This window comes from Artemia sp. Qi Xiang Cuo, chromosome 19 (genome assembly GCF_049724085.1).
Source record: "Artemia sp. Qi Xiang Cuo chromosome 19, ASM4972408v1, whole genome shotgun sequence".
NCBI lineage: Eukaryota > Metazoa > Arthropoda > Branchiopoda > Anostraca > Artemiidae > Artemia > Artemia sp. Qi Xiang Cuo.
The window spans coordinates 14,506,076-14,525,531 of NC_142812.1; the positions used below are offsets into that span (position 1 = coordinate 14,506,076).

Genomic DNA, 19,456 nt, shown 5'->3' on the forward strand with positions numbered 1-19,456 from the left:
GAGAGGACCTAGAGCGAAATCTTCGGTGTAACCCAATATGACAAAGGTACACATGAGCAAAATATCAGGGAGGGGGGCAATGTTACAAAGGTGTCAGTTATTGACCTAATTATTCTAAACAAAGATTAAAAAAAAAAGTAAAACAACAGGTTAAGAGGGAGCCAGAAAATATCTAGGGGGTCCAGTGGCCCCCGCCCCCTGGATCCACCAGTGTTGTAAAAAATAATCCTCTACTGAATTGAAGATGCATTATTTTTAAAAATGTATAACTTCTTCAGTTTTTTTTTTGCAACTCAATAGCATTTGTCGTTCCAGATCATCCCATATTTTGGGCATACCTTTGAAATCTCAAAACAATTAAGGTATTATTTTATACTATAGGCATTTACAGACTTCATATATGCTGTTTTTAAAGACTATACTAGCCTGTATCTTCAGAAATGCGATTTTGAATCGCTTTCACCACACCTATAGTTTGGAGAGTTTCTCGTCAATCTCTAAAGATAGTGACATACACTCCAGTCACAATGACAATACCTATAGAGGTAAAGAGCATACTGGCTACTTGGAAACAATAAAAATATAAACACCCGAGAAAAAAATCACGCTTAGAATCTGTTCGAACTGATAGAATAGAAGAAGTAGTTGGTGTTCCACAACTGGTAGGAATGGCGACAGATAGAATACTAAAAATCTTTCAGTTCTTCTTGTCACTTTCCAAAATGTATTTATAGATGTCATGCCTAAATTGCACGATGTTGGATGGAAGTTTTTTTTTTTTTTTTTTTTTTTTTTTTTTTTTTTTTTTTTACAGGCAGCAGACAAACAAATAGAAAATAAACGACAGAAACAGCCAATTAGGATAATCCTCGGTATATTATTCTTAATTAAAATGGCCAGGCCCTCCTGTTCACCAAGAATTACTTGATTTGACTGTCCGTGCTCTTGCGATTCCTTTTATGAACATCGTTTTCAGCATGCCTAAGTAAATGAGTGACAAACCCACCCATCACACTTTTAATTGGATCTGCGGTAAGCCATGTTATTACTGCAGGAACACCTGAGCATTAGAATCTTCATTCTCAAACAACTTTTTCTAAGAATTCGCGGTTCAATAGTAACCGAATTGTAAAAAAAGAATTCTGATACTATTAGACATCATATCAAAAGAATTGGCTTGATATAATGATTCCAAACATATAAGATTCATTAAGTTTGCATGTCAAAGGCTACAAGCCTAAAAAAATTTCCACGATTAGCGAAAAAGGGGGAAAACTCCTCTTAAAAGTCAACGAATCTTAATCAAAATCACACCATCAGATTGAGCGTTATCGAAAAAGTTAGTGTAGCAGTTTCAAGATCCCATCTGCAAAAATGTAGGGTTTTGTATTTTTGCCATATGAACGATCAGGAATGAGTATTTAATTGATTAGTTGTTTTTGTTTGTTTGTTCTCTCCAAGGGTGATCGCATCAAACCAATAGTCCTAGAATACGGGGGCAGAGCTCATTCGAACGAAAATTAAAAGTTCTAGTGCCCATTCTAAGTGACCAAACAGATTGGAGGGTAACTAGCCCCCTCCAATCCTCCTTTTTTCTCAAATTCTTCCGATCGAAATATTAAGATAGCCATATTGTTCAGCATAGTTGAAAGGCTCAAAATTATACCTTCGGAGATAACAAGACCCCCACAGTCCATAGAGAAAGGTCGTATGTGTTACTGGGAAGCATGCATACATTTTTGGTATGGAGGAGGGAGGTAAATTTTCAGTTTTCCATTGGGAGGGAAGTTCCCAGGGAGTGAAATTTCCAAGGGAAATTTAAATGGCAGAATTTGCCAGAATTCCTATATGAATTTCTTTTATTAGTCTCACTCTCTCTTTGCCAACTCAATTTTACATATGGAGATGGTAAGGGGAATTGTCCAAGGGAAAATTTTTATTGGTTTAGAGTTGTCAAGAGTATCTGTCCGTAAGGAGGGTGCTGGGATTTTTCACAGGAGACGTTTTCCACGGCATAAATTCTCCAGGGGAATTTTCTGCAAGAGAAACTTTCTACTAGGGGGCAGGGTATTTGTGGAAAAATTTCCCAAGGAGGAGGGGATTTCCGCCATGATTTTAAACACAATCAAAAATTAAATTCTTTTTCAAATGAAAGTACGCTAAGAAAAAATTTTCATCCAGAATCGTTCGCAAGAAATTTTTGGGAGGAAATTTTTAGCTAGAATAGTATTTTTCTGGGAGGAATTTTCCTGGGGTGGGGGGGGGGGATTATTCGTGGGAAAAAATATCCATTGAGGAGTTTTCCATAAGGAGAACGAAATTTCCATGGAGGGGAGCCAGATTTCCTGGCACTATTTAAAAAGAATCAGATATTAACTAAAAAACCAAATTTTTTCAACTGAAAGTAAGGAGCAACATAAAAATTTAAAACGAACAGAAAGCATTACGTATATTAGGGGGGCTGCTATATCCTCAATACCTCGCTCTTTACGCTAAAGTTTGACTTTTTGTCCCAATTCCTTAAGAACAACTCCTGAAACTTAAGGGTTGTTTAATTAGAATAATACGGCAATCTTTCTTAAATATCCTAGTAAATCTTTAGCAACTATATTTGACAACCTATGCATCCCTAAAAATTGTTTTTAATAATTCTTGGACCCTGTACTGCAAAACTGAATTCTGTCTGTATATTAAGATCTCCCTGGCAAACGAGGCAAGTGGTTCACAGTAAAAAACAATCTTTATTTGAATATTGCTGGGCATGAACAAATATTCTTCTACTTCTATTTTGATTATGCTAAGCTTTTCAGCCTATTAGAAAAAAAATATTATTGGTTCTTTCACGCAAATTATTTAGAAGAAAGAAGAGGTGAAAAACTTCAGCATTTTTACGTTAATTCGTCTAACCTGTCGTAAAAAGTGTTGAATTTAGCAATGCTACTTCTTAAATTTGTCGGAGATTTTGTCTGAAGCACCATTTTAGATATGAGAGTACTTGTGTCAAAACACAAGTTGTGCTTCTAAAGTGTCGGCAACTTTTGGAATTCTGTAGAATTCTGCTACAGGCCACTTTGAAACTATTTCCATACCTGGTCTCGACCCAAAGACTTGAAGTTTCCCTTGACCAAAAGACTCCTTAATTTTTGATTCTTTCCTCGGTTTAACTTTAACAAGAGGAGGCGGTATGAAAACCCGAGCCTGTTTCTGCAAAATGTAGTATGATTTGAACTACTCATGACTATACGTTTAAAACTTTTTGCTGGAAAAAGTTTTATTTCCTATTTACGAGCACCCTGACACCAAACACTAAACCCAGAAGCCAAATTGTTTCTCTCCTCTATTTCATGAGAAATAATCAATTGTGCTAAGATGATTCATATCTTTTGGATCAAATGTTTTATAATAAGCAAATCTAAGTTAAACTCGACTTTTTCCATTAAACATCCAAAACTAAAAATTTTGGTTGTACTTATTAACACAACAAGAAATGTTAAATATAGTAACTTGAATATATTAATAAACATGGTCTCAGCGGGTTCACGTGCATCAATAAACATAGAACATATTTTTTTGTTTTTTACATAGGATTAATATTTATGCTTTTGGTTAATTTCACATTAAACAGAAGGTAGTCAAAAAAAAAAAAAAAAAAAAAAAAAAAAAAAAAAAAAATCAACACTGAGAACATACAAAATAAACTTGTACAACAAACCCTTGAGTTTCCCACTATAAGATAAATTACAGCTTGAAGTAAAAAGTTTCTGACATAAATCATATTCGATCTATTTTTAACATGTATAAATTCTCTGTAATTGAAATCGTAACTGATCGTAAATACGATTTAGGTAATCGTAAATCGTAACTGAAAGTAAAATGTCTCTTACCAAAATCACGCTTGACAGATTTTTATAAAGTATAGTTCGTTGATGATAGCACAAAGTACAGTTTGAAGTAAACACTCTTTACATTCATCACATTCGAAAGCCTTTTCTCCAGTATTTTGATGGGTAGATAACTGGGACTTTTTGGGAAATTTTTCCTAGCATATTTAACATTGGAAAGGTTTTTCTAAATTATAAGTTCTTTTATGGTCAGATAGGGTGGATTTTGGTCAAAATAGTTTCTCACACATTGTAAGGTTATTCACCAGTATGAGTTCTTCGATAAAATAAACTATTATAGGAAAGAAAATAGCAAAATGAAAAATAAAAAAAAAAAAAAGATGAAAAAAAGTTCAAAAGTTAAAATGAAAAAAAGGTGAAGTTCTTCGATGATAAGATAAACCCTTTTTTTGTAAAACCTTTATTACATATATCACATTGGAAAGGTTTTTTTCCAGTATGAGTTCCTTGATGATCTGATAAGTAGGATTTGCGGCTGAATGATTTCTCACGTATATCAACAACGGTTTCAAATCTTAACGAATAAAAGATGAAGGTAGCTCCAGTGAAAGTACTAAAAAATCTTTGACTTAAAGAGCGAGGTATTGACTAGGGGGTGAACCCAATCATATACGTAATGTTTTCTGTCGTTTTAAGTTTTGATGTTACTCCTTACTTTCAGTTGAAAACATTCTTTTTTTTATATATATAATGTCTGATCTTTTTTGAATAATGCTGGGAAATCCGGCGTCCCCTTCATAGCAATGCCCCTTTCCCCATGAAAACTTCCTTCATGGAAAGATCCTCCCACATAACCCCCGATCGAATATGATGTATGTCAGAAACTTGACAATTATTATTAAGAATCCCTAATACTTTACACTATACACTCTTATGATCAATAGTTGTTAAATTAATTGGGACAGCTTCTGCCGAGAATTTGATTTCTGTGGTTCCAGTCTGCAGTTACCATAAAGAGAAAAATTTTAAATGGGAGAATTTGCCAGAATTCCTATATGAAATTCTTTTTATTAGTCTCAATATCTCTGTGCCAACTCAGTTTTACATATGGAGATGCTAAGGGGAATTGTCCAAGGGAAAATTTTTATTGGGTTAGAGTTGTCAAGAGTATCTTTCCGTAAGAAGGGGGTAAATTTTCCATGGGGAGTTTCCCACGGGATAAATTCTCCAGAGGGAATTTTCTGCAAGAAAAACTTTCTACTAGGGGGCGGGGTATTTGCGGAAAAATTTCAAGGAGGAGGGGATTTCCGCCACGACTTTAAAAACAATGAAAAATTAAAGTTTTCTTCTAATGAAAGTGCACTAAGAAATTTTTTTTTAACCGGAATCGTCCGCAAGAAATTTTTAGGTAGAACAGAATTTTCTGAAAGACATTTTCTTGGGGGGGGGTTGTTATTCGTGGGGAAAATTTCAATTGAGGAATTTTCCGTGGGGTGAACGAATTTTCCATGGAGGGGAGCCACATTTCCTGGCACTGTTTAAAAACGATCAGAAATTAAATAAAAAACCAAATTATTTCAACTGAAAGTAAGGAGCAACATAAAAAATTAAAACGAACAGAAAGCATTACGTATATTAGAGGGGCTGCTCTATCCTCCATACCTCGCTCTCTAGGCTAAAGTTTGACTTTTTGTCCCAATTCCTTAACAACTACTCCTGAAACTTAAGGGCCGTTTAATTAGAATAATAATCTTTCTTAAATGTCCTAATTAAGCCTTAGGGTCTATATTTAATGAACCTATGCATCCCTAAGAATTGTTTTGATCAATTCTTGGACCCGGTACTGCAAAACTGAATTCTGTCTATATATTAAGATCCCCCTGGCATAGGGAAACGTAGTTTTAAGTTTAAAGTGGTTCACAGTAAAAAAAACAATCTTTACTTGAATATTGTTTGGCGTGAAAAAAATATTCTTCTCCTTCTATTTTGATTATGCTAAGCTTTTAAGCCAATTAGAAAAAAAACTATTGGTTCTTTCTCTGCAAAATTTAGCATCCAAAACTACAAATTTTGGTTCAACTTATTAACACAACAAAATATGTTAAATATACTAACTTGAATATATTAAATAACATGGTCTCAGCGGGTTCACGTGCATCAATAAACATAGAATATCTTCTTTTTTTTTACATAGGATTGATATTTATGCTTTTGGTTAATTTCATATTAAACTGCAGGTAGTCAAATAAAACTAAATACAAAATCAATACTAAAAACATACAAAATAAACTTGTACAACAAACCCTGAGTTTCCCACTAAAAGATAAATTACGGCTTGAAGTAAAAGGTTTCTGACATACATCATATTCGATCTATTTTTTACATGTATAAATTCTCTCTGTAATTGAAATCGTAACTTATCGTAAATACGATTTAGGTAATCGTAAATCATAACTGAAAGTAAAATGTCTCTTATCAAAATCACGATTGAAAGATTTTTCTCCAGTATAGTTCTTTGGTGATTGCTTAACGTAGAGTTTGAAGTAAACATTCTTTACATTCATCACATTTACAAGCCTTTTCTCCAGTATTTTGATGGGTAGATGACTGGGACTTTTTGGGAAATATTTCCTAACACATTTAACATTGGAAAGGTTTATCTCAAGTATAAGTTCTTTTATGATCAGATAGGGTAGATTTTGGTCTGAATAACTTCTCACACACTGTAAAGTTATTCACCAGTATGAGTTCTTAGATGATAAGATAAACCATGTTTTGATGTAAAACATTTATTACATATATCACATTGTAAAGGTTTTTTTCCAGTACGAGTTCTTTGATGATGTGACAGGGAGGATTTATGGATGAATGTTTTCTCACATACATCACATTTGAAAGATTTTTCTCCAGTATGAGTTCTTCGATGAATATATAAATTAGAACTTGAAGTAAAACATCTTTACATACATCACATTGGAAGCGTTGTTCTCAAGCATGAGTATTTTGATGATAAGATAGGGTAGAGCTGGTGATGAAGGTTTTCTCACACATACCGCATTTGAAAGGTTTTTCCCCAGTATGAGTTCTTTGATGATAAAATAAACCATGTTTTGATGTAAAACATTTATTACATATATCACATTGGAAAGATTTGTCTCCAGTACGAGTTTTTAGATGAATTTATAAATTGGAGTTTGATATAAAACGTTTCTTACATACGTCACATTCGAAACGTTTTTCTCAAGTATGAATCAATTGATGATATGATAGGATGGAGATAGCGATGAATGTTTTCTCACACACATCACATTGGAACGGTTTTCTTCAAGTATGAGTTCTTAGGTGACAAAATGAAAATTGTTTTGATGTAAAACATTTATTGCATGTATCGCACTGGAAGGGTTTTCTCCCAGTATGAGTCTTTCTATGATAAGATAGGATGGAGATTTGGAAGAATGTTTTCTCACACACATCGGACTTGAAAGGTTTTTCCCCAGTATGAGTTTTTCGATGAATATTTAAATTGTAACTTGAAGAAAAACTTTTCTCACATACATCACACTCGAAAAGTTTTTCGAAAGGCTTTTCTCCAGTATGAGTTCTTTGATGACTTGATAGATTGGATTTTTGGCGGTATATTTTTTCACATACATTACACTTGAAAGATTTTTCTTCACAATGAAAATTCTCGTCTTTTGCTACATTATCTTCAGCAAATACACTAATGTTACTTGGTATCTCACCTTGAAAATTCAAATTTAATTCTGTTTTTAGACATATTCTTGTCCAACCAGGCTTGCTAGACGTTTTACATTCCACTTGAGTCCACACGATGCCGTTATAAAAGAATGCTCCCACAGGAAAAACTAAAATAATGTAAAATTTACTCAAAATAAATTATTTCTCTTTTGACAATTTTTACCTCAGAGCTACATACATTAATTTCCGATGACTCTTCTATAGGTAATTAGTTTATAACAACGAACATGAAACGCTATTCTAATTATGTTACGAATTCTTTATTTCTTTGGTACTGAATAAAGAACCGAGGTGTTTTTTATAATTGTTATTTACGCTAAATTTTGACCTTTAGTCCATGTTTTCTAAGTATCACTCGTGAAACACAGCACACACTGAATTTAAACGAAAAGAGCTTTTATAACAGTTCGGCTACTTTAAAATCTTAAGCTTAAGGTTAGACAACAATCTGCTTAAACGTGGGTTCATCTATTAGATATTTCTATATACTATTCATGGACTATGTTATGTTAACTTTCTACTTTTACCAATTAACGCAGTTTATTCACATATAAAACTGATATCAGTTTGTAATAATTTGCTATATTTTTGTTTTGTATATAGTATTTTAAATAATGCTACATAATATTAAAAGAGTTTGTCAAGGATGGTCAAAACTATCGAAGATTTATCTTAAAAGCAAATAACAAATTTATAGTGAAGCTCTTTTAAGTCAATTTTTCTTAAGATTCGTTTGTTTTACATATTCAAATGTCTTAGTTATAAAGAGTAGGTAACACAGTTTTTCCTCCCACCCTCTTTTTACTATCACATATGTGTTAGCTTTTTTGGGGAAATTTCAAGATATTTTGAGACATCAAAAAGCAAAAAACATAATTTATGCTGGTTGCCACATAGAAAAAGCGAAACAAGTCATAAAGAACTCCATGCACCAACAACATAACATCTCCAAAATATACATTTCGCTAAATGTAACAATCCTGACATCTAATATTTTTCCTCCCTGTCTTTCGAATCTTAAATCTCCATCAAATGAACCCATACAAAGACTAAAGAATAAGATTAAGTCACTGGCGAAAACAACCAAACGTCAACTGTCAAAACTTTGTCAGAAATCCATGCTGCATAATGTCCAGGTTGCACTCCAGTTTCGATATAAATGAACAAAAATTTATGAGCAATTCCCTGTTTTTATTAAAATCATCCTTATGACATTAAAGCTAATGGCAGCCTAGTCTTAGCCATAATGCACCAGATTTTCACTTATTTGCACCTGACTGCACCCTAGTCTTATTGCACTATCTTCAACTCTTAGTATCAGAGGCAACGCTATAGCGTTGCCTAAAGTAAAGAGCATACAGCTCCAATGTTTTATTATTATTATTTTATTTTTCCCCAGATGCACTTCATATGGAATGGATCGTCGTAAAAACTTCAAAGGGGGCTCATTCGATTGGAAATCGAGAGTTCTAGTGCCCTTTTTATTAGTCGAAAATTATTGAAGGGCAACTAGCCCCCCCCCCCCCCCCGCCCATCAATTCCCCACACACATCCAAGCAAAATATTGAGAAAGCCATTTTGTTCAGCTTAGTTGATTTCTACATAGAAAATATATTTTGAGGAGGAGGCTTCCCCAAAAACCTCAGAGAAAGGATATTAAGCTATGCCCAGGGTGCATATAAGGTTTTTATCGAAGTTGTTGTCGTAGAAACTTCAAAAAAACCTCAATTGATTGGAAATTAAAGGGCTAGTGCCTTTTTAATAGTCGAAAGTGATTGGAGTGAAACTACCCCCCCCCCTCCCGACGCCCATCATTTCACCAAACACATCCAATCAAAATTTTGATATAGCCATTTTGTTCAGCGTAGTTGATTTCCAGATGGAAAATATGTTATTGAGGAGGAAACTCCCCCACAACCTTCAGGGCAAGGGTTTTAAGATATTACTTGGGGGCATATAAGGTTTTTTATAGAAGGCGTTGTCGTAGAAATTTCAAAAAAGGCTCATTCGATTGTAAATTCAAAGGGCTAGTGCCCTTTTTAATACTCGAAACTGACTGGATGGCAACTACCCCCCCCCCCACGCCCATCATTCCCCCAAACAAATCCAATCAAAATTTTGAGATAGCCATTTCGTTCAGCATAGGTGATTTCCATATAGAAAATATATTTTTGACGCGGACACTTCCCCAAAACCCTCAGGGCAAGGGTGTTAATTTATGCCCTGGGGATATAGGAGGTTTTTATAGGAAGCGGTGTCGTAAAAACTTAAAAAAAAGCTCATTCGATTGGAAATTCAAAGGGCTAGTGCTCTTTTTAATAGTCGAAAGTGATTTGAGGGCAACTAGCCCCCCTCTCAAGCCCACCTTTTCCCCAAACACATCAAATAAAAAAATTTTGAGACAGTCATTTTATTAAACGTAGTTTTAAGTTCTGGAAATTATGTCTTTGAGGATGAAAGCTCCCCCAAAGCCCTCAGGGCAAGAGTTGTAATTTAAGGATTCTTCGAATCCTTCCCATTATTTCTTATGGAAAGGATGCTCGTATAAAATTTGGAGAGGTCTAATTTGAATTAAAGTTTAAAGTTCTTGTTCACTTTTTAAGAGTCAAAGGAGATTGGAGGGTGACTAGCCCCTCCCCCCCCTCCTCCACGCCTCAAATGCATCAGATAAAAATTTTGAGATAGACATTTTGTTAAAATAATTCAAAGTTCTGCTAACAAAAAACTCCGGTGTCGACACAGCCCACCAAGGCCGGGGAGTAGGCATTGTAAGTTATGCCGTGGGGCATAACTTATTAAAGGGGGTTTTTAACTTATGGCAAGGGGTTTGGTATGGGAAGAACACATAGGAAATTTATTATAATTATCCACTTATAAGGTTAAAATACATACTCTGAGATAGATGTAAAATTGCTTTGGCACACAAAATCCTATTAAGGTCAATTCCAAACAGTCGTGATCCCTTTGTGTCAGCAAGTGAGATTGTCTAAACCCCCTTATTGGAGCTATTTTTTCAATCCATTCATTTTTGTTAATCGCTGTCCACAAGTTATGCAAGCTGTCTATTGTTCATATATAAGGTTTTTATCGAAGAGGTAATCGTATAGACTTTGCTTTAAATTGAAAGTTCTAAAATGAGGCTTTTAAAAAAGCCTCATTCGATTTAAATTGAAAGTTCTAGATCCGTTTTTTAAAGTCAAGAATAATCGGACATTAAGCAACCCCCCCATGCCATAAAAACTTGAAACTATTTGCTATCAAAGGCGAATAAAAATTAATGAAAAAAACTTTCAAAAAATAAGTTATTCAAATAAAACTAAAGGCCATTTTAAACTTAAGCTTTGCAGATACAAATACATGTTAAAATTCAAACTCAAAACGACCAGAAATTAAATAAACAATCATAGCAAAAACTTTCAACAAATAATAATATAAATGAATAAATAGATCTTAAAGCGAGTAATGCTTAGATTGAATATGAAAATCAAGCTTAAAACGAAAACAAATATTTTGCTATTAAAGTATAAATGAAACTTGAAAAGAACAGAAATTAAATAACAACCAATGCGAACAAACATACAATATATTCTAATGTAAATGAATAAATAGATCTTAAAACGAGTGAAACTTAAATTGAATATGCAAATCAAGTTTGAATCGAATAAAAATAACTACAAACAAGAGTTTGGGTATCACCTCACTGCAGAAGCCTAAAACCTACTGCGTCATTGGCACTTTACTGAAAACAAATTATATTACAAATGTTTTCTTTTGTACTTAATATTGAAAATAAATATTAAAATTACAGTAAAATTTTGAACTGATGAGCTTTTAGCAATTAATATCATTATGCATCAAATATTCAGTTTAATTTATTACTTCTTTTCAAGATTAGTCAAGACAAATATAGCTTCACTACAAACAAAATTTGGATACTGCCCCCTTCTTTAACTGTAAAAACCTAAAGCCTTCTGCGTCATTGGTGCTTCACTGAAAACGAATTACTCGTATATTACAAATTTATTATTTTCCAGCTTACAGCACTGAAAATGAAAATAAAATTACAGTGAAAAAAAAATCTTGAACTGATGGATCTTCCAACAATTAATATCATTATATATCTAATATTCAATTTGATTTTGTTTACACTTTCCAAGACTGTTCAAGACTCATATAGTTTTGCCATTTTTTTTTTAACTCTGCCATTTTTTCTAACTAATCGTGCTGGTTTGTTATGAAAACATTCTATGGCTTCTAGGCATTTCTATTTGAGTGGAAAACTGCACCTCAAACTTTGTGGAACATGCATTTTCTTGCATGAAACACCAAAATATAATAAAATATCAAATTTCGGAGTGTTCCACCACTCGCAAGCAAGTGCCATTGGTATTTTTGAATCTGCATGGTCAATTTAGGGGGTGGAGGGTAGGCTAATTCACGTAGCAGCCCCATTCCGTCGTGGTATGATTCACACTTTCAACACCTGGCGTCTGGACTATCATATAATCTACCAAGCATACAACTACCCCAAATCAGTATCAATAAATAAATGAAACCCAAAACGAACAAATATTAAAATAAATATTAGAGTCAAACTCAAAACGAGCATAATTTAATATGAGTAGGGTTTAAAACCCCTATGCTTTCTAAAAGCCAGAAAATAATTTGTACTTTACTGAAAAAAAATTCAAATGAGTTTACTGAAAAAAAATGTGCATTGTCAATTTAATATACATATGCTGATATTTATTCCCTAAAATCTTAACTAATGAAAGCATTGTTTTCAGTAAAGCGCCAATGACGCAGTAGGTTTTAGGCTTCTGCAGTGAGGCGATACCCAAACTCTTGTTTGTAGTTATTTTTATTGGATTAAAACCTGATGTGCATATTCAATTTAAGTTTCACTCGTTTCAAAATTTATTTATTCATTTACATTAATATATATTGTATGTTTGTTCGCATTGATTGTTTATGTAATTTCTGTTCGTTTTAAGTTTCATTTATACTTTAATGGCAAACTATTCTTTTTCGTTTTGAGCTTGATTTTCCTATTCAATCTAAGCATTACTCACTTTAAGATATATTTATTCATTTATATTATAACTTGTCGTATGTTTATTGCTACGATTGTTTATTTAATTTCTGTTCGTTTTGGGTTTCATTTATTCTTTAATAGTAATTTCTGGTCGTTTTTAGTTTTAAATTTAACACGTATTTGTATCAGCAGAGCTTAAGTTTAAAATGGCCTTTACTTTTATTTGAAAAACATATTTTTCGGAAAGTTTTTTTTAATTAATTATATTAAAATCAATGGAAACTAAAACATTTTCTTTTTTTGAAAAAAAATCATATGAATACAGTGGTTTTTTGAAGTATCAGTAAATAAAAGCCAAATATACCTAAAACGGCTTATAAAGATACTTAAAAAGAAAACTTAATAAAAAAAAGTTCTAAAAAAGAGAAGACAAAGCAAAAAAACAACAGATGTTTGGAGACAAATATGCACCGAGACAATATCTATTTTATGCTAGTTCCAAATACGTTAAAATCATATGATACCAATCAAAATTAATTATTTTAAACTAATCTGCAGAATCATATAGTCTTTGTCTTACAGAAAAGTTCAATGTAAAGAGGCGATACGGAAAAACTCCAAAAAAAACTCTCTGCTATTAAAGGTAGCATACGCTTTATTAAGAGTATAATAAGCATTTACCTTTCTTTGAAACTTTCAAAGAAAGAGTGGGCAAGCTTTTGGGATGAGTGACTGTTGATAACAGCAAGTTTTATAAAGGAGAGATAGGAAGTTAGGACCAAAGGATGCATATTAGAGACTCCAAGTAGATGGCATGCTCTTAAACATTTACATTTTCTTCAGAATCTTTTCAGCGAGTTCTGCCTCTCCTCAATACCCCAATTTTTATGTTAAAATTGGTTTGGTTGTTTCCAAGAGGCATTTAACAATTTAAAAGAAAAATCACAGTCATAATTTTTTATTGTCACTATTTTATTTAAAAATTATTCAAAAACTGTATTATTTGAAGCAAAAAATTGTAACAAGTCATTTAATTATTTTTCACAGAAACCAGTTCATACTATATTTTTATAATTAATGAAACAGAGATAATTTTACTAAGAAAAGCAAGAAAAAAGAATTCATAGCAGGAGTCGGTCGCAACGATATGCGCAAGAAAAGCGATTCTAGTGCCTTTTCTATTCAAAAAAAGTGAAAAAAGCGACTATTCAGAGGCATTCAGAACAGAGGCTTAGCAATTGCACAGGTCCTAGTCACTGTTTTTTTTTTTTTTACATTTTGCCTCCATGAGATTCCTCCAGTTTGGCTGTTGGATGAGAAGGGTAAAACTCTAATATTTCATTCATTTTCTTTCTCTGATCATTCATTATAAGAAGCAAATAGGAAAGTAACAAAATAACGAGATTATATTACTGCAATAAAACATCACACATCATAGGTTACTAATAGAACGCAAATCCCGGCCCATAATAACCGAGAGAAAAATATGCTTAAATAAACTCATTTTTCTGAGTAAAATCCAATATTATTGAGAATAAAATCCGACTCAACAGAGGTTACTGTTGGCCAAATCTAATAAAACAATGGTTAGAAGTTACGAAAAAAATTTCATAATTTTCGAAAGAGTCTAAAATCCTTCGAAAATGGATCCGATTCCAAAATAGTAAACTGATCATTCATGGCTAAAAACCTAGAAAACCGGAGCAGCAGCCCGCCCTTCATCTCGACAGTCACCTTTGAAGTAAGTACACAAATATCAAGGGGAGGGGGTATGGTAAAAAAATAAAAATTTTCGGAAAAAACAAATAGGACTTAAGATTTGGCAAAACGGGGATATTTCAACAAAAAACTGATAGTGCGTGACTAAGAATCTTGAAGTTGGGACTTCACAATAAGAGTTTGATGTGATTGATTTGAAGGGTGCAAAGCCTAGCAGCTGGAAGAGGAATCGCCACCACCTATCCGGATCCCCCAGTCTACCTGAACAGGTTTGAGGGCACAATCGAGAGCCTGTGGTGAAAATTAAAAACAAAACTTATGCAAAATTAATCTGTAAACATTTAAAGATGATGCTTTAGAATTTCAATTTTTTTTTTATTCCAGTGGCATATTACTATTACTAAGTTCTACTAACAGCCTGCTCTGCAATTTGTGACTGCAAAAAATTGACTTTAGTGACAATTTAAAAAAAAATGAAAATCTAAAATAAATGTGACAAAAAGTGATTTAGTGACTGCGGCCAAACTTTGCCATAGCTTGGCTTACTATTTATATTATTTGAAAAAAGCTACGTTTTCTAAAGAGTTAAAGAGGCTGAGTTACAAGGTCGAACCTTAAAACGTACAGGGATTAGCAGGCACAGTTGGGGCTGCCGCCCCCAAACTCCCGCTTTCGCAGCCTTTAAATAAAAAAGTTTTTTAAACTGAAAGTAAGGAGCGACATTAAATCTTAAAACGAACAGAAATTATTCCGTATATGAAAGAGGCTGTGCCCTCCTCAACGCCTCGCTCTTTACGCTTAAGTTTTTATTGTTTAAAAAAAGAGTTGTGAGAAAGTCAAACTTTAGCGTAAAGAGCGAGGCGTTGAGGAGGGCACAGCCTCTTTCATATACGGAATAATTTCTGTTCGTTTTAAGATTTAATGTCGCTCCTTACCTTCAGTTTAAAAAAAATTTTTTTTTTATTTAAAGGCTGCGAAAGCGGGGGTATGGGGGCGGCAGCCCCCCAAGTGTGCCTCCTAATCCCTGTACGTTTTAAGGTTCGAACTTGTGACTCAGCCTCTTTAACAGCCCCCCAACTGTGCCTCCTAATCCCTGTACGTTTTAAGGGTTGACCTTACGTTTTAAGGTTCGAACTTGTGACTCAGCCTCTTTAACAGCCCCCCAACTGTGCCTCCTAATCCCTGTACGTTTTAAGGGTCGACCTTGTAACTCAGTCTTCTTTAACTCTTTAGAAAACGTAATTTTTTTCAAATAATTTAAAAAAGAAACTGAGTTTCTTTTTTAAAGTTTAAATTCAGTATATAAAAAATTTGCTCTGACGGTGAATCGAACCCGGGTTTTACACCTGACAGTCTGGAGTATCAACCGCTGGACTAAAGAGACACAATTGTAATTGTTTTTTAGTAAATGGAATCTATTTTCGACGCAAGCAAATTCCCACAAAACTTGATATTTGGTTTTTGGAAAACAGGAGGAAAACAGGAAGGAGTGATCAGATTGAGCTGAAATTTCGAGGATAAGCTCTCAGGCCCTAGGAAAGCTTATCCTCTAAATTTCAGCCCGATCAGACAACGTTAAAGGGGGGTTGTGGTGGGAAAAATTAACATGGGCTAATATAGGAAAACGAGGTTTTTCGTAAATGTAAATTCGGGGGATAATTTTTTCGGTCTGAAAATATCAAAAGGCCCTAACAAGTCAAATTCTGCTTCGAATGAGTCGTCATTCACCCGGATCAGTTGCCAACTGTGGCCTGTAGGCGTGGATAAGAAAAAATAAGAAATGATGATGAATTTTAAGTTGCTATATTTGGTTTTTTGAAAACAGGGAAGGAGTTATCGGATTGAGCTGAAATTTCAAGGATAAGCTCCCAAGTCCTAGGAAAGCTTAACCTCTAAATTTCAGCCCAATCAGACAACGTTAAAGGGGGCTGTGGTGGGAGGGTCGAAACTTCCGGCCCAGTTTACCCCATGAAGATAAAGTTGGAGGAGGATGAAATTTTGCAAGTTTCTTAGTTTGAGCTTTGGCTACAAAATGCGATTACCGCCGTCTCTCTGCGACATCTAGGACCTGAAATCGCTTAACATTGTGGTGGGTCGCCTCTTTATAGAGGCAAAAGTGTGCCTCCTTGATGTTGGAAAAAATTTCAACAGTTTTCGAAAACATACGCCCTTTTGAGAATATGGACACACATAGTATCCTTTGATTTAGTTTTACACTTCCTTAAGTTTCCCTGAAAACTAAGCTTAATACAATTCCTAAGAGTTTGTATCAATGCTAATTTCACAAACTAAATACACTTATACTCTTTTGAATTAATTCATTTGTAAGAACAGAAGTAGCAATAGTAGCAGCTCTGAAATTTTCAATTCAATATTCTTGGACGTTCTCGACATGTTGCCAAAATGTTTTATTAGTAAGTAACACATACATAATGCCGTTTGATTCAGTTTTTAAGCATCATAAAGTTTCCATGAAGAGATATCCTAAACAACAGACTGTGCTACACCTTTTCACAATGCTAAAAGATAGTTTAAGTAAAACCAACACAATTGTCCAATGAACTGTCCCTTTAAATATCCAGTTTAGGCACAAAAGGGTCCTCCCGCACATGTGAACAGCAGACCTTTGGTATTCCAGTATACTAACTTCAAGATCACCCACTGGAGATATATTTCAGTTTCTATCACATTTTCCCAACGAGTTTGAAATATAAAATTTTATCATGGCGCGCAAATATACCAGAATATACACATAAAAAAAGAACACCACTCGTTTAAATCAATTAATCAATGTTTTATCTGTCAATTCATCAAGCAATAGCTACTATATTACTTTGAAAAATTCTTGAAAAGGCTTTTTCTTGGGTAGGAATCTAAACTTACTCTAACAATTGAAAAATTGTCCTTGTATTGACGATATTAGACAAATTTCCAACAAAAATATTATAAAAGCATCACCATAAAATGTCAAAATACATTTCCGAAAAATATAGCTCAAGAATAGAATTAAATCTAACGTAGAAAACTTTATCAAAATTGTTGTCTTGGATCGAAACACTAAAACCGAGAGGGAGCAGAAAAACAATTCACCAAAAACTGAATAAGGAGCATAAACTTTTAAATATAAACAGTCTTTTAAGTTGCTGTTTTCAACAATTAACATTCAGGAATAACAACTGTTATTTATGTTTGTATTAACAGTAAAAGTCAATCTAGAAAATAGATTTTTTTATTTGGTAATATCAAGAAAGAGCTTGAAACATTGATATGGCCGTTTTCTTATTTCTCATGCACTATAAGGGCATAAGAACAACGCTTATTACTGTTTAAAAGTTCAATTAAAAACTTTTAGATTCACAAATACTTCATATAATTCCCTAATTAAGACACCATAAAATTTCATAAATACTTTATACGTTAATGATGGTGTGGGCAAGACCGTGGGAAGCTTATTAAGTTTATCTAAAGCCCTTAAAAAGACTTTTGAATTCCGCCTAGAGCCCTCACTCTCAAAGCAGCTTCAGTAGGCAACATTTAAATGATCTTTAGAAAAATATGAAAAAAAGATTCAAAGCAGATTCAATGGATGCCATTTATTATTTTTTTTTAAAAAGTAATTTCTAGTAAAATTTTTTGGGAAAAACTTGGAAAAAGAGCATGAAACCCTATGAGTATTCTTTCTCTTATTTTTCATTTCTAAAGGAGCAGTAAATATAGCAGATCATTAAAATGGTTGATTATAACAGTGAGTCCCGAGAATTCTGACCCCCCTACTACTCTATTGCTTTGTTGAGATTTGTTTTATCATTGATCATTTCTAGACAAGATCCTAATTTGCGTTAACAATAATGAAACTTAATCATTGTTCAAATTTTTGGCAATTATTTACAATAGCTTGCCCCATTTAGGAACATAGTGATGTCTAAAGACTGAAAACAAAATTTTGAGCATTTCTAAGAAGAATATGCCCTTAAATTCAAATAAAATAAATTAATAAATAGAATCGAACATTAATAATTATTAGAGATATTAGAATAGAACAATAATATTATAAATAAAATATTTAGAATAAAGAAATAGAAACAGAAGTATACAATTGAAATCCCATTGTCAAAAACCCTGTCCTAGAGACTTGCACTTCCCCACTTTCAACAAAAAGGAAATTTATTTTTCCTTCTTATTGATTTGTTCCTTTTTTGTTAATTTATAAGCTTATACTCTGGACTAATTATTCGTTTGCGTTGTACCCATTTTGTATTTTGATTTGTTTCTTCATGTTCTCCTTCCTGTCAATCCTGCAACTAATGCACTTAGGTTAGCTTTGAGCAATACAACAAACTAATCCATTCTAAATGTAATACCAAATATGACAAAATCAACAACTTTTATAACAACAATTATATAACAATAACTTTTATAATAACAATATCAATTAGGCTTGCCTACACTGGCAATCAAAAGGCCGACTGTAGCAGAGGTTTAAAACCTATACCGTAAATAATTCAAATACCATTTACATTTATGGATTTGTATGCAAGATAACAATAGACTAAAACCCATTTTCAAAATGCTGGATAATGGTTTAGGTATAAATTTGTATTTTTCAGTCTTCTAGCTTGAAGACAATCCATCAATGGCTTGTTTGAGTTTCAGGCTTACTTCTCCAAGGATTTGAAAATTTAATATTCCATCTTAACACACAACAGTACAAGAAAAAAAGAAAAAAACAGACCATACTCCAAAACAATACGTGTCAACAATGTTCGAAGTCTGCACTTAAACTTAAATCTGGAAATTACTCGTTTTGAGAAAGTCTTCCACTTCAAAAATCCTTCTGTAGGCAAACAAAAAGTATCATCATTTCCAACGTCATTTCCATCATCATTTGGTAGTGCATCTTCAAGATCTAAAGGAATTTTATAGCTAATTTACTTATAGATTTGAATTAATGATTTAGCGATGGGTAAAAGTTTCAAAAAGAAAAATTTTCCTTTCTAAAAGAAAACTTTCCAAAACTGTTATAAAAATTTTATTCTATAAGAGGTGGGTGACAGAAGATGATACCTAAATTTTTGAAAATTTTCAATAGACTTAGCAACAA

General features: G+C 33.2%; 1 protein-coding gene across 1 annotated transcript in view; it reads right to left on the bottom strand.

Annotated features, from left to right (window-relative positions):
- Positions 1-5,827: 5,827 nt before the first annotated feature.
- LOC148940532 (uncharacterized) overlaps positions 5,828-19,456 on the bottom strand; it is a 39,061-nt gene continuing 25,432 nt past the window's right edge. The window contains exons 3-4 of the mRNA XM_089105566.1: positions 7,210-7,708; positions 5,828-6,790 (exon numbers count right to left, since the gene is read on the bottom strand). Coding sequence (XP_088961692.1) covers positions 6,574-6,790; positions 7,210-7,708 — 716 coding nt within the window. The 3' untranslated portion in view covers positions 5,828-6,573. The remainder of the gene's footprint in view (positions 6,791-7,209; positions 7,709-19,456) is intronic.